A 15024-nucleotide genomic window follows, 5' to 3' on the forward strand; every position below is an offset into this window, starting at 1 on the left:
GACAAAGGCAACGACAACCCAACATATAGCGGAAACAATATTATGCCTTGCGCATAGCCTACTATTTATAATTTGTCATTCCATGACCAATGGTGGTCAAAAGCTGCCGTTTTTACGAGTGTTATCATGTGAAATGAGAGGACCGAGCTTGGTATGTGTCAAGTGGAAAGGGACCCCAGTTTATGTGTCGCTGATCCCTTATTCCCAGATAGATGTTTTTTTATGTATTTTTTTTAATCAACGCTCGCCAACATACGGGCGACCTGCGCTGCATCCTCTTATACTCGAACAAAAGAACCACATCCTAAATTTATCTATTCCATAAACCAAAGACAACAATGACAGTCACATTGACGACCACGTCTATGGCTAAATCCCTTTGTGAAACGGCTATTTCGCAATGATGAGACCCAATCTCGGCAGCAGTGGTCCATGCACCTGACCATTAGCCCACACCAATACGCGCACCTGAGACAAACAAATATACATATAAAAAAGGAGACAATACAATGGAGACAACCCCGCCTTTGATGTGCCACACGAGTCATTTATCATTTTCACATGATTGAAAAACAGGGTAATGGTGATTCTACATGTCTGCAGCAAAGCAAAGCAAATTGGCATTAACTCTGCTCCATAAAACCGAGCGCGCGCCTTCAGCCCTCTGTCTTGGTCAAGCAAAACATGTCCAAATAAAAATCAACGTTGATGCGACACACACACACACACACAAAATAATGTCATTTAATATTATTTGTCATTTGCAAAAGGCTCATAACAAAACACATGCCAGAGCAAGCCACCGTGCAGGAGAAAACAGCGCTTTTGTGTCACGTGAAGCGAAGCCATCGCAAGTAGGTGAAATCGCGCAGTTGTCTATCAGTACCGTTGAAACGCGCAAAAACGACCATTCCGTACCTTTGCTTTCTTCCCTCTCCTCTTGGTTTTCCTCTGTGGTAGACTCCATGACTGGCTTCGTCCCATCCATTTGGAATGTTTTCCTTTGAATACTTTTTCTCCCTGGCTTTTGGATTCTGACTTTGCTCTCTCTCTCTCTCTCTCTCTCTCTCCCTCCCTCACCCTCTCTCACTTGCAAGCTTAGCTCCTCTGTATACACTAGGCTACAATATTCAAAGGTCTTGTCCGATTTTGCACAGATTAGTGCTCCCTAAACGATGCCAGCTAACGCTTTGGCCGTATGTCACTTGCAATCCCAATTTGGCGATGGACAAAAACGTCGATCATGGCAGATTTTTGAGCGCCGATTCTATTTGATAGTATATCACATGACCCATGCCTGCCTCCAGGCACATAGCATCCCTACACTTCTGGAAAAAACGGTTCCAACAGGGTTCTTCAGCTGTCCCCATAGGGTAAACCATTTGTTTTGTTATTCCAGGTAGAACCCTCTTTGGTTCCAGGTAGAAACATTTTGGGTTCCAGGAACCAAAAATGGTTCTTCAAAGGGTTCTCCGGACAGAAGAAGAACCCTTTAAGGTTATATATAGCACTTTTGTTTCTATGAGTGTACAGCTATATCACACAGGTGAGAGAAAGAAAGCAAGAGAGAGAGAAAAAAGGAGAGAGAGATACAGATAGTGAGGTGGTCAACCCTCCAGGGTTATAGGTTACTGCACCGCAGGCTGTATCTGCATGCACCAGTGTGCAAACTCACAGCACTGACACACAAATTATACACACGTCAACGCTCACATATGCACTTGCACTAACGCACAGCAGCTACCACACAAAAACACACCGCCCACTCTCCATCTGGTGACTAGAGGGCTAGAAAGAGAGAGAGTGGGTGATCTACAGGGAGTACGAGAGAGAGGGGGGAGATGAAGAAGAAGAGGAGATACCGAGAGAGAGAAAATAATGCAGAATAGTCTAGGCTTTATTTGATCTGTACTATAGGCCTACAGTTTGGGGGATGGGGGATGTGGGGGTTACAGACTTTCCCATCCTAACAAAATATAAGATATTTCATGCTGGACAAAAAATTACGGAGAAAAAACATATTCATAATTCATTTGAATTAATTTGCTGTGTACAATTGTTCAGCTCGTTTTCTAATAATACACACACATCCTCAAACAAAGGGACGCCATCTGCCCGAATCCTCTTAAATAAGGTATTAATTCTGATGCACGTGGCCTAATGCAGCTCAAATGCTTGGTGTCTAGCTGGACAAAGCCTAGTGCTCTGTCTGTTGTAGCAGAGCCACACAACTGTCCAGGAAAGAGGCTTTCAGAGCACAAACAGGTGTTTTACAGAATGTCATCAGGAGTCAGACTCTGATGGTGGAAAGATCTTCATATGGAGGCTCAGGCTGGTTCTCTGAGCTGAGCACTGGGCAGTGCAGTTTAACCCTACAGCTAGGCTCCTAAAAGGTTGAATATCGTCACACACACACACATCCTCCACCCCCACCCCCCACACACACTATCCAATCATCATAGAGGGGGAGCAAACCGCAAACCTCCTGGGTGAACCTCAAGGTCCATTTCCCCCACATCCAATAATCCCTTATGCTGGGTCACAGATTAAGCACTTGTCCAGAAGATGAGATACAGCGGGCCCTGGCACTCTCTCCTTCCGCACACAGATAACACACACACACACACACACTACACACTACACACACTGAGGTTCGGATCCAATCTGTTCCAATTTAGGAGATATAACCGGTCAAGCCAATACTGTATATCCTCTCTGGAAATCTCCAGCAGAATCAGACATTGGGCTTTGGTCAAGTAGAATGGCTATCAGCCCCAATCATAGAATCCTTGACCATAGTGTCATACCAAAAACAGCTGTTCTAGTTATTATATTTCTATGGTTAGTCTGTGGTTGGGAGGGACATTGGGGAATGAGGGGGATTTAATATCCCTGTATATTCATCCTCTGTAGCCATATGACTGCATCCTGTATACTGACTGAATTATCCACATCCATTATCCACTAAGGACTAACAAATGCGGTCTAGACAGGCCAAGAACTAACTCTCTCTCGTTTTAGTGTGGCCCTCTGACACACTCTGGTCAAGGCCACTCTGATCACTAGTCTTTTCTGGCTCATTCTATGTCCCACAATTCCTCTCTCTATTAAAGTCCCCAAAAAATGCACTGAACCAAAGATGTCAGCCACATGGCTACCCTTTCAAAATAACTCAACAACGGGAACACTGCCTTTAATTCCTCAGAGGAAATGACTACTTACTTTCTTATGACCACAAAATAATAATAATTTTAAAAACTAGGACTATGAATTCAGGAGCGGGACCGGGACCCCTCTCCTTCCTCATTACTGTGGAATAGAGAGAAACTAGAGCCACAATGGGTCGTCTCTCTCCCAGTAATGAGGCCATTACTGCTCCATTATGCCCTCCGATGTAGAGTTAATGGGGAGAAAAGAACAGTCTGGCCTCCCTTTGATGTCCCTGGAAACAACACTGCAGTTATGTCCTCCAATTCTGTCCTACTCCCAAAAGCACCTCCATTTTGGAAATCGGTTTACAAAACTTAACCAATTCCGTTAAAGGCAAACTGGATCGGTCCGATCTTTCACAAGTCAACATGTGAGTCGATTCAAATATCGACTCAACATCAGAGAGATTATGTTAGGCCGAGGGGATGTTAATCGCTGTTGCTATGGTGATAGCTCAACATGACGACAGCCATAAACGAATTGAAATATATGAAACTAACGATGCTATCGGTTCCCAGGACACGTCCTCCGTGTTCTCTCCGACAGCCGTAGTCAATAAATTGCAAATCTTTGAAATCCTGAGCCTAATATGGATGGCTGTAAAGAGAGTCTATATATAGTCAACCCTGTGGGTGGATGTTCTGTCTAGGCCAGAGCTGCCCAACCCTCTTCCTGGTCTACCATCCTGTGGGTTTTCAGTCCAACCCTAATTTAACACACCTGATTCTACTAATTAGCTGCTCAACAAGACCTTAACTAGCTGAATCGGATACGCTAAATTAGGGTTGGACTGAAAACCAACAGGACAGTGGATCTCCAGGAAGAGGTTTGGGCAGCCCTGGTCTAGGCTATAAGCAGTTCAACTTATGACATGGTCTGTAGAGCTAGTGGATGGCCACCCAGACAGAGGCTTTAGAACAAACAGTCATGTTTTTGTTTACGCCTCAAGCTCTCTCGGTCTCCCTCCCTCTCAAGAAGCTATTTAAAGCCCCCGAAGACCTGCCTCCCCTCCACCGCTTGCGGGACTCTCCATCCATTAAAGAAAACAACAGGATTTTCTCAATGCACCAAGAACAACAAGCACACCACCCCTAGAGGCATTCTGCATGCACCTGCATCATCCCAAATGGCACCCTATTCCCTCATTAATGGTACTCTAAAAGTAGTGAGCTACTGTATATAGGAAATAGGGTGCAATTTCAGACACGCCCATGTTATTGGACAAGTTCCCATGATTCTCATGACCCCCATTAGGTCACCCTACTGCAGCCTACCGTGTTTCCTCCAATGGGCGGCCCTTGTCTGACCCCTGAATCCTCTCTGAACCGTCGTCTGAGTCTAGTGTCCTACTAACCTGGGATAGCAGCAACCCGTCCAGTGATGGTGTGTGTCTACTGCTTATCGGGTGGGGATGCCGTTTCATCGACTGATCACAAACACCAGCAACCAAATTAACACACACACACACACACACACACACACACACACACACACACACACACACACACACACACACACACACACACACACACACACACACACACACACACACACACACACTATCTGGGAGTGGGCATTAGGAGTCTCCTGCTGACGCTTTAGTCTAATCCTGGCCATTTTAATTGCCTTTGCTCCCTGTAAAAGGGAAACGTTGGCTGGGAGAAAACCAGTGGATGTTCTGATTAAGTCAACCACAGCTGGGACTAGAGGACATGGAGAGCTGTGAGACAGCAGCGACTCCTAATTCTGCTCCCCTGGTTAGACGGGGCAGAGCGGACAGAGCCGGCCACACGGGACGTAATCTGGCAGGATGACCCACTTTCCTGCCAGGCCATTCTCTGCACGCTCTCGCCCCGCCCCTACGCTGGCGGTCGCTAAGGAGACGCCTAGCTCCCTCTCATCAGGGACTCTGAACGTGGATGCTGGAAAGAGTTAATCCTTAGTAACCAAACACACAAACATCAATGGAGTTGTAGGTTCTGGCGGCACCTTTCCCAATCCTGCCGACAACCTTGCCTGCTCATACTCACTCCCCACAGTTTTACTAGAGCACACACACACATACAGATCCACTCTCACGCATGTACATCCATGCTAACTCTGATGGTCGCGTCTGACTTGGCTCTCAGACACTGCCTAAATGAAAACACCCGCAACTCTAGTTTCCTCACCTTAACTCTGGCTGAACTATACTGTGTGGGCCAACAATTTCCTGAGCCAGCATCCATCCCTAGACATATAGGGATGTGAGGGGAGTTACATACGTAGGGGAGTTACATAGGGAGGGGAGGGGAGTTACATAGGGAAGGGAGGGGAGTTACATAGGGAAGGGAGGGGGGAGTTACATAGGGAAGGGAGGGGAGTTACATAGGGAAGGGAGGGGAGTTACATAGGGAAGGGAGGGGAGTTACATAGGGAAGGGAGGGGAGTTACATAGGGAAGGGAGGGGAGTTACATAGGGAAGGGAGGGGAGTTACATAGGGAAGGGAGGGGGAGTTACATAGGGAAGGGAGGGGAGTTACATAGGGAAGGGAGGGGGAGTTACATAGGGAAGGGAGGGGGAGTTACATAGGGAAGGGAGGGGGAGTTACATAGGGAAGGGAGGGGAGTTACATAGGGAAGGGAGGGGAGGGGAGTTACATAGGGAAGGGAGGGGGTTACATAGGGAAGGGGGGGGGGAGTTACATAGGGAAGGGAGGGGGTTACATAGGGAAGGGGGGAGTTACATAGGGAAGGGAGGGGAGTTACATAGGGAAGGGAGGGGAGTTACATATGGAAGGGAGGGGAGTTACATAGGGAAGGGAGGGGAGTTACATAGGGAAGGGAGGGGGAGTTACATAGGGAAGGGAGGAGGGAGTTACATAGGGAAGGGAGGGGGAGTTACATAGGGAAGGGAGGGGGAGTTACATAGGGAAGGGAGGGGGAGTTACATAGGGAAGGGAGGGGGAGTTACATAGGGAAGGGAGGGGGAGTTAAATAGGGAAGGGAGGGGGAGTTACATAGGGAAGGGAGGGGAGTTAAATAGGGAAGGGAGGGGGAGTTACATAGGGAAGGGAGGGGAGTTACATAGGGAAGGGAGGGGGAGTTACATAGGGAAGGGAGGGGGAGTTACATAGGGAAGGGAGGGGGAGTTACATAGGGAAGGGAGGGGGAGTTACATAGGGAAGGGAGGGAGTTACATAGGGAAGGGAGGGGGGGAGTTACATAGGGAAGGGAGGGGGTTACATAGGGAGGAGTTACATAGGGAAGGGAAGGGGGAGTTAAATAGGGAAGGGAGGGGGAGTTACATAGGGAAGGGAGGGGGAGTTACATAGGGAAGGGAGGGGGAGTTACATAGGGAAGGGAGGGGAGTTACATAGGGAAGGGAGGGGAGTTACATAGGGAAGGGAGGGGGAGTTACACAGGGAAGGGAGGGGGAGTTACATAGGGAAGGGAGGGGGAGTTACATAGGGAAGGGAGGGGGAGTTACATAGGGAAGGGAGGGGGAGTTACATAGGGAAGGAGGGGGAGTTACATAGGGAAGGGAGGGGGAGTTACATAGGGAAGGGAGGGGAGTTACATAGGGAAGGGAGGGGAGTTACACAGGGAAGGGAGGGGGAGTTACATAGGGAAGGGAGGGGAGTTACACAGGGAAGGGAGGGGGAGTTACATAGGGAAGGGAGGGGGAGTTACATAGGGAAGGGAGGGGGAGTTACATAGGGAAGGGAGGGGGAGTTACATAGGGAAGGGAGGGGGAGTTACATAGGGAAGGGAGGGGGAGTTACATAGGGAAGGGAGGGAGTTACATAGGGAAGGGAGGGGAGTTACATAGGGAAGGGAGGGGAGTTACATAGGGAAGGGAGGGGAGTTACATAGGGAAGGGAGGGGAGTTACATAGGGAAGGGAGGGGAGTTACATAGGGAAGGGAGGGGAGTTACATAGGGAAGGGAGGGGAGTTACATAGGGAAGGGAGGGGTGTTACATAGGGAAGGGAGGGGGAGTTACATAGGGAAGGGAGGGGAGTTACATAGGGAAGGGAGGGGAGTTACATAGGGAAGGGAGGGGGAGTAAACATAGGGAAGGGAGGGGAGTTACATAGGGAAGGGAGGGAGTCATATAGGGAAGGGAGGGAGTCACATAGGGAGGGGAGGGAGTCATATAGGGAAGGGAGGGGAGTCACATAGGGAGGGAGGGGAGTCATTTAGGGAGGGAGGGAGTCATATAGGGAGGGAGGGGAGTCATATAGGGAGGGGAGGGGAGTTACATAGGGAAGGGCGGGGAGTCATATAGGGAAGGGGGAGGGGAGTCACATAGGGAAGGGAGGGGAGTCATATAGGGAAGGGAGGGGGAGTTACATAGGAGGGGAGGGGGAGTTACATAGGGAGGGGAGGGGAGTCACATAGGGAGGGGAGGGGAGTTACATAGGGAAGGGAGGGGAGTTACATAGGGAAGGGAGGAGGGAGTTACATAGGGAAGGGAGGGGAGTTACATAGGGAAGGGAGGGGAGTTACATAGGGAAGGGAGGGGGATTTACATAGGGAAGGGAGGGGGAGTTACATAGGGAAGGGAGGGGGAGTTACATAGGGAAGGGAGGGGGAGTTACATAGGGAAGGGAGGGGGAGTTACATAGGGAAGGGAGGGGGAGTTACACAGGGAAGGGAGGGGGAGTTACATAGGGAAGGGAGGGGAGTTACACAGGGAAGGGAGGGGGAGTTACATAGGGAAGGGAGGGGGAGTTACATAGGGAAGGGAGGGGGAGTTACATAGGGAAGGGAGGGGGAGTTACATAGGGAAGGGAGGGGGAGTTACATAGGGAAGGGAGGGGGAGTTACATAGGGAAGGGAGGGAGTTACATAGGGAAGGGAGGGGAGTTACATAGGGAAGGGGGGAGTTACATAGGGAAGGGAGGGGAGTTACATAGGGAAGGGAGGGGAGTTACATAGGGAAGGGAGGGGAGTTACATAGGGAAGGGAGGGAGTTACATAGGGAAGGGAGGGGGAGTTACATAGGGAAGGGAGGGGTGTTACATAGGGAAGGGAGGGGGAGTTACATAGGGAAGGGAGGGGAGTTACATAGGGAAGGGAGGGGAGTTACATAGGGAAGGGAGGGGGAGTAAACATAGGGAAGGGAGGGGAGTTACATAGGGAAGGGAGGGAGTCATATAGGGAAGGGAGGGGAGTCACATAGGGAGGGAGGGGAGTCATATAGGGAAGGGAGGGAGTCACATAGGGAGGGGAGGGGAGTCATATAGGGAGGGAGGGAGTCATATAGGGAGGGGAGGGGAGTCATATAGGGAGGGGAGGGGAGTTACATAGGGAAGGGCGGGGGAGTCATATAGGGAAGGGGGAGGGGAGTCACATAGGGAAGGGAGGGAGTCATATAGGGAAGGGAGGGGGAGTTACATAGGGAGGGGAGGGGGAGTTACATAGGGAGGGGAGGGGGAGTCACATAGGGAGGGGAGGGGAGTTACATAGGGAAGGGAGGGGAGTTACATAGGGAAGGGAGGAGGGAGTTACATAGGGAAGGGAGGGGAGTTACATAGGGAAGGGAGGGGAGTTACATAGGGAAGGGAGGGGGATTTACATAGGGAAGGGAGGGGGAGTTACATAGGGAAGGGAGGGAGTTACATAGGGAAGGGAGGGGAGTTATGTAGGGAAGGGAGGGGGAGTTACATAGGGAAGGAGGGGAGTTACATAGGGAAGGGAGGGGGAGTTACATAGGGAAGGGAGGGGAGTTACATAGGGAAGGGAGGGGAGTTACATAGGGAAGGGAGGGGAGTTACATAGGGAAGGGAGGGGAGTTACATAGGGAAGGGAGGGGAGTTACATAGGGAAGGGAGGGGAGTTAAATAGGGAAGGGGGGAGTTACATAGGGAAGGGAGGGGAGTCATATAGGGTAGGGAGGGGAGTCACATGGGGAGGGGAGGGAGTCATATAGGGAAGGGAGGGGAGTCACATAGGGAGGGGAGGGGAGTCATATAGGGAGGGGAGAGGAGTCATATAGGGAGGGAGGGGAGTCATATATGGAGGGAGGGGAGTTACATAGGGAAGGGAGGGGGAGTTACATAGGGAAGGGAGGGGGGAAGGGAGGGGGAGTTACATAGGGAAGGGAGAGGGGAGTTACATAGGGAAGGGAGGGGAGTTACATAGGGAAGGGAGGGGGAGTTACATAGGGAAGGGAGGGGAGTTACATAGGGAAGGGAGGGGGAGTTACATAGGGAAGGGAGGGGGAGTTACATAGGGAAGGGAGGGGGAGTTACATAGGGAAGGGAGGGGAGTTACATAGGGAAGGGAGGGGGAGTTACATAGGGAAGGAGGGGGAGTTACATAGGGAAGGGAGGGGAGTTACATAGGGAAGGGAGGGGAGTTACATAGGGAAGGGAGGGGGAGTTACATAGGGAAGGGAGGGGAGTTACATAGGGAAGGGAGGGGGAGTTACATAGGGAAGGGAAGGGAGGGGGGAGTTACATAGGGAAGGGAGGGGAGTTACATAGGGAAGGGAGGGGAGTTACATAGGGAAGGGAGGGGGTTACAAGGGAAGGGGGGGAGTTACATAGGGAAGGGAGGGAAGGGAGGGGGGAGTTACATAGGGAAGGGAGGGGAGTTACATAGGGAAGGGAGGGAAGGGAAGGAGGGGGAGTTACATAGGGAAGGGAGGGGGAGTTACATAGGGAAGGGAGGGGGAGTTACATAGGGAAGGGAGGGGGGAGTTACATAGGGAAGGGAGGGGAGTTACATAGGGAAGGGAGGGGGAGTTAGGGAAGGGAGGGACATAGGGAAGGGAGGGGGGGAGTTACATAGGGAAGGGAGGGGGAGTTACACAGGGAAGGGAGGGGGGGAGTTACATAGGGAAGGGAGGGGGGAGTTACATAGGGAAGGGAGGGGGAGTTACATAGGGAAGGGGGGGGAGTTACATAGGGAAGGGAGGGGAGTTACATAGGGAAGGGAGGGGAGTTACATAGGGAAGGGAGGGGAGTTACATAGGGAAGGGAGGGGGAGTTACATAGGGAAGGGAGGGGGAGTTACATAGGGAAGGGAGGGGAGTTACATAGGGAAGGGAGGGGAGTTACATAGGGAAGGGAGGGGAGTTACATAGGGAAGGGAGGGGGAGTTACATAGGGAAGGGAGGGGAGTCATATAGGGAGGGTTACATAGGGAAGGGAGGGGAGTTACATAGGGAAGGGAGGGGAGTTACATAGGGAAGGGAGGGGGAGTTACATAGGGAAGGGAGGGGAGTCACATAGGGAAGGGAGGGGTCATAGGGAAGGGAGGGGAGTCACATAGGGAAGGGAGGGGAGTCATATAGGGAAGGGGGAGTTACATAGGGAGGGGAGGGGAGTCACATATGGAAGGGAGGGAGTCATATAGGGAAGGGAGGGGAGTCACATAGGGAAGGGGGAGGGGAGTCACATAGGGGGAAGGGAGGGGAGTTACATAGGGAAGGGAGGGAAGGGGGAGTTACATAGGGAGGAGGGGAGTTACATAGGGGGAGGGAAGGAGAGGGAGGGAGGGGAGTTACATAGGGAAGGGAGGGGAGTTACATAGGGAAGGGAGGGAGTTACATAGGGAAGGGGGAGGGAGTTACATAGGGAAGGGAGGGGGAGTTACATAGGGAAGGGGGGGAGGGGAGTTACATAGGGAAGGGAGGGGAGTTACATAGGGAAGGGAGGGGGAGTTACATAGGGAAGGGAGGGGGAGTTACATAGGGAAGGGAGGGGGGAGGGAAGGGAGGGGAGTTACATAGGGAAGGGAGGGGAGTTACATAGGGAAGGGAGGGGAGTTACATAGGGAAGGGAGGGGGAGTTACATAGGGAAGGGAGGGGAGTTACATAGGGAAGGGAGGGGAGTTACATAGGGGGAAGGGAGGGGAGTTACATAGGGAAGGGAGGGGGAGTTACATAGGGAAGGGAGGGGAGTTACATAGGGAAGGGAAGGGAGGGGAGTTACATAGGGAAGGGAGAAGGGAGTTACATAGGGAAGGGAGGGGAGTCATATAGGGGGAAGGGAGGGGAGTCAGGGAAGGGAGGGGGAGTTACATAGGGAGGGAGGGGAGTCATATAGGGAGGGAGGGGAGTTACATAGGGAAGGGAGGGGAGTCACATAGGGAGGGAGGGGAGTCATATAGGGAGGGAGGGAGTCATATAGGGAGGGAGGGGAGTCATATAGGGAGGGAGGGAGTTACATAGGGAAGGGAAGGGAGTCACATAGGGAAGGGAGGGATAGGGAGGGGGGAGTTACATAGGGAGGGAGGGGGAGTCACATAGGGAGGGAGGGGAGTTACATAGGGAAAGGGGAGGAAGGGAGGGGGAGTTACATAGGGAAGGGAGGGGGGAGTTACATAGGGAAGGGAGGGAGTTACATAGGGAAGGGAGGGGGAGTTACATAGGGAAGGGAGGGGAGTTACAGGGAGGGGGAAGGGAGGGGAGGGGAGTTACATAGGGAAGGGAGGGGAGTTACATAGGGAAGGGAGGGAGTTACATAGGGAAGGGAGGGGAGTTACATAGGGAGGGAGGGAGGGGGGAGTTACATAGGGAAGGGAGGGGAGTTACATAGGGAAGGGAGGGGAGTTACATAGGGAAGGGGGAGTTACATAGGGAAGGGAGGGGGAGTTACATAGGGGAAGGGGGAGTTACATAGGGAAGGGAGGGGAGTTACATAGGGAAGGGAGGGGAGTTACATAGGGAAGGGAGGGGAGTTACATAGGGAAGGGGAGGGGAGTTACATAGGGAAGGGAGGGGAGTTACATTACATAGGGAGTTACATAGGGAAGGGAGGGAAGGGAGGGGAGTTACATAGGGAAGGGAGGGGGGAAGGGAAGGGAGGGAGTTACATAGGGAAGGGAGGGGAGTTACATAGGGAAGGGAGGGGAGTTTGAGGGTTCAAGAGACGCCAAGACAAAACACTGAGATCCCAGGAATGGAGACACATTGGGATAAAAGTGTCTGAATAACACAGGGGACAGGTCACAACTCTCCTCTCGAGAAGCAACCACTGTTTGATAAAAACAGATCATTAATGCATTTTGCTTTCCCGTCTATCTTGTGCAACATCTTCTAGTCAGAGAGCTCAAAAGCCAAGGAGCTGAGGATGGAAATCGAGGCGGGAGTCTGGGGTCTCCCAATATCTCACCACCGTCTTTGCTGACATGCTTAACCCAGCCCCCCCCACACACACACACACTGTTTTATCTGACTAGCCCCGTAATCCCTCTGGCCCTCTGGCCCAGATACTGCAGGCAGCGCAACATGATGTCACATCACACCCCTCCCACCCCCACCATTTCATATATTCCCCAGGAAGCCAGGGTCACATGACCAGGGCCTTTGCTTCAAAACAACCCGCCCCCCACCACCCAGGAAAATGTCGCACCTGCGCCTAGCCTGTCGCTCCAACGGAATCCTTTACAGTGATCACTCAGAGGCCAAAAATAAGTCATTTTGTAGGAGGTTAGTATCATCATCGTCATCGTTATGGTTCCCATGTAGATGCAAAGAAAGATTGACACAGCTACAAATAGGCATGCTCGGCCTGTATGTGTGTGCATGTATGTGTGTGTGTGTGTGTGTGTGTGTGTGTGTGTGTGTGTGTGTATGTATGTACGCACACATGAGTGTCCCCAGATCACACGTGACAGGATTGAGACGGTGCTTTTAAGCTTCCAGCATACATAGCTGTCGCTATGGCAACAAGTTATCTCAACGATCCATCCATCCATCTTCCCATCTCAGAGACCAGAGAAACCAATGGTTGCATGAAAGTCTCAGAAATGGCTCCTACCACGGGATTGGCTACAGTAGCCTGACAGCCAATGGCGGTCATGGAGATTTCTTTACAGTGAGAAGTGGGGTAAGAGAGGAAAAAGAGAGGAGTAAGACCTCCGCTCCGGTTCTCCATTTACCCAAATATCCTACGTTAGTTTACCAAGTGTGTGTGTGCACATGTTCATCAAGTGTGTGTTGAAGAGGCTCTTCGCTGTTCAACTCACAATAAACAAATGGCCATTTATTTTATTTAACCATTATTTTACCTGTTAAGTTGACTGAGAACACATTCTCATTTACACTAACAACCTGTGGAATAGTTTCTGGGGAGAAACTGGGGGATGAATGAGCCAATTGGAGCCATCTCTGTCTGTGAAGCGCTTCATGAAGCAGTAACGCAACTGCTTCCTAACCAACCAGAGGAGAGCAAAGAGAGAGGAGAGCAAAGAGAGAGGAGAGAGATGGCGTCTTATTGGAGAGGTTGGCTGACAACTAAGTGAGGTCCTCGTGGGTAGTCAGTCAGTGTATAGCACGACGGTTCTCTTTTGATTAGTCAGTCAGTGTCATAAGTCAAACTCTTTGCTCACACTGCAAGCAGAAACAATTTCACTACGAGAATATTCCCAGTCTCTGTTGGGGCAGAGCGTAGTCTGCCATCAGACTCCATGGATACACTCTCCCGGGTCGGCGGAGAATGTCCAAAGTAAAATGAATTATTCCAAGGCCACAGCTGGGACAGAACACTTGGATTCTTTCCCATCCATTTGGGCTACAACAGGGGCCAGGACACACTGTCACCCCATTCCCTTCATTTATTAGCGCAGACAGAAAAAGATGACATAATATAAAACAGAATACAAAAAAACACGATTTATTATCTGTAGCCTACTACATTCTTTTAGACCTATTAGTTTATTGGATTATAATTTGTTGTTGCGTAAAGTCAGCCAAATCACAGAAAATGCTCAGCACTCATGCATTAGACAGTAGACTCGATTAGGCAAAGTAACTATGAGAGCGCAGTTCAGATGATAGAATTTATACCTGCCACCATAAAGAAAATCACTTAAATCGCCTTAATCTTGTCAATTGATCGTGCGTGTAGGCTACGTCTATGTGCCCACTAAATCGAGCACTCTATCCTGCTGAAAACCATTGTTATGACATTAAAAACGTATCCAAGCATGAAGTTAAACAAAAAAATACATGTATACTCAAGTTTTCCAGTTGAAGAAAGGGAAAGTATTTAGGTATTAATAATTGCACCTACCCATTTTGTTACTTTCGTAGAATTTCAGTGCTTGGCCGATGCGATGTGACAAAAAGTTATGCAAGTGGGGAACTGTTTCGTGCAGGGCGCGCGCTGGAGTACCAGTGCGCGAACGCTCTCCCGAAATCAATGCACCCCATACCGCAGGGACGGGGGAAGGGTGAGTGACGTCGCTGCTGGGCCTTGGGCCCTTTTTAGTCAATAGAAAAGTGTACTAATGTCTGCAACAAAATTGCATTCAACATATTTTGATCTATATAATGACATGCTTGATGTAGTATTTTAATTTTGTATTTAACCTTTATATAACTAGGCAAGTCAGTTAAGAACAAATTCTTATTTACAATGAGGGCCTACCCAGCCAAACCTCGGCCAATTGTGCCGGATGTGATACAGCCTGGATAGTAATGTTTTTTTTTTTTTTTTTGGGGGGGGGGGGTTTGTCAATACTGTTACAGTGCCTTTCTTTTTGTCAAATTGAATAAACTTGAATGGGACAAGAGAAGTAACATCAGTGTTTATGGTAGGGGAGGAAATTATCTTTATAATATCACGTGACCTCTTGGCTTGGCCTCCATGGCCAGTGGGCTAAGAGTGAAATGCCAGGTGACGCAAGACCTCTGCAGCTCCTACCCTACACAGAACGCCACCAACGGCTTACTGCACCATGACCCCAATGTAAATGTCAAGCGTGTGTAGATGTAACTAACTAGAGGTCTGGTTCCGTGTGCTGGCCTCCTTTCTAGCAGTAGGACCAGCTGATTACCTGTGACAGTAAGTTGCTTTAAAAATCAAAGCCAAAACC

General features: G+C 50.3%; 1 protein-coding gene across 3 annotated transcripts in view; it reads right to left on the reverse strand.

Annotated features, from left to right (window-relative positions):
* The window catches only part of LOC115129750 (neuronal membrane glycoprotein M6-b-like), a 37980-nt gene extending 23678 nt beyond the window's left edge, over positions 1-14302 (reverse strand). Inside the window, exon 1 of one of the 3 annotated variants that reach the window (XM_029660441.2) lies at positions 14220-14302. In XM_029660441.2, the coding sequence (XP_029516301.1) occupies positions 14220-14223 (4 nt within the window). In that variant the 5' untranslated portion in view covers positions 14224-14302. Of the gene's footprint in view, positions 1-918; positions 1199-14219 lie in introns of those variants that run through there. The other 2 variants (XM_029660439.2, XM_029660440.2) reach the window with 2 other exon arrangements.
* Between the last annotated feature and the right edge of the window lie 722 nt (positions 14303-15024).

The sequence above is a fragment of the Oncorhynchus nerka genome, linkage group LG5 (assembly GCF_034236695.1).
Source record: "Oncorhynchus nerka isolate Pitt River linkage group LG5, Oner_Uvic_2.0, whole genome shotgun sequence".
Lineage (NCBI taxonomy): Eukaryota > Metazoa > Chordata > Actinopteri > Salmoniformes > Salmonidae > Oncorhynchus > Oncorhynchus nerka.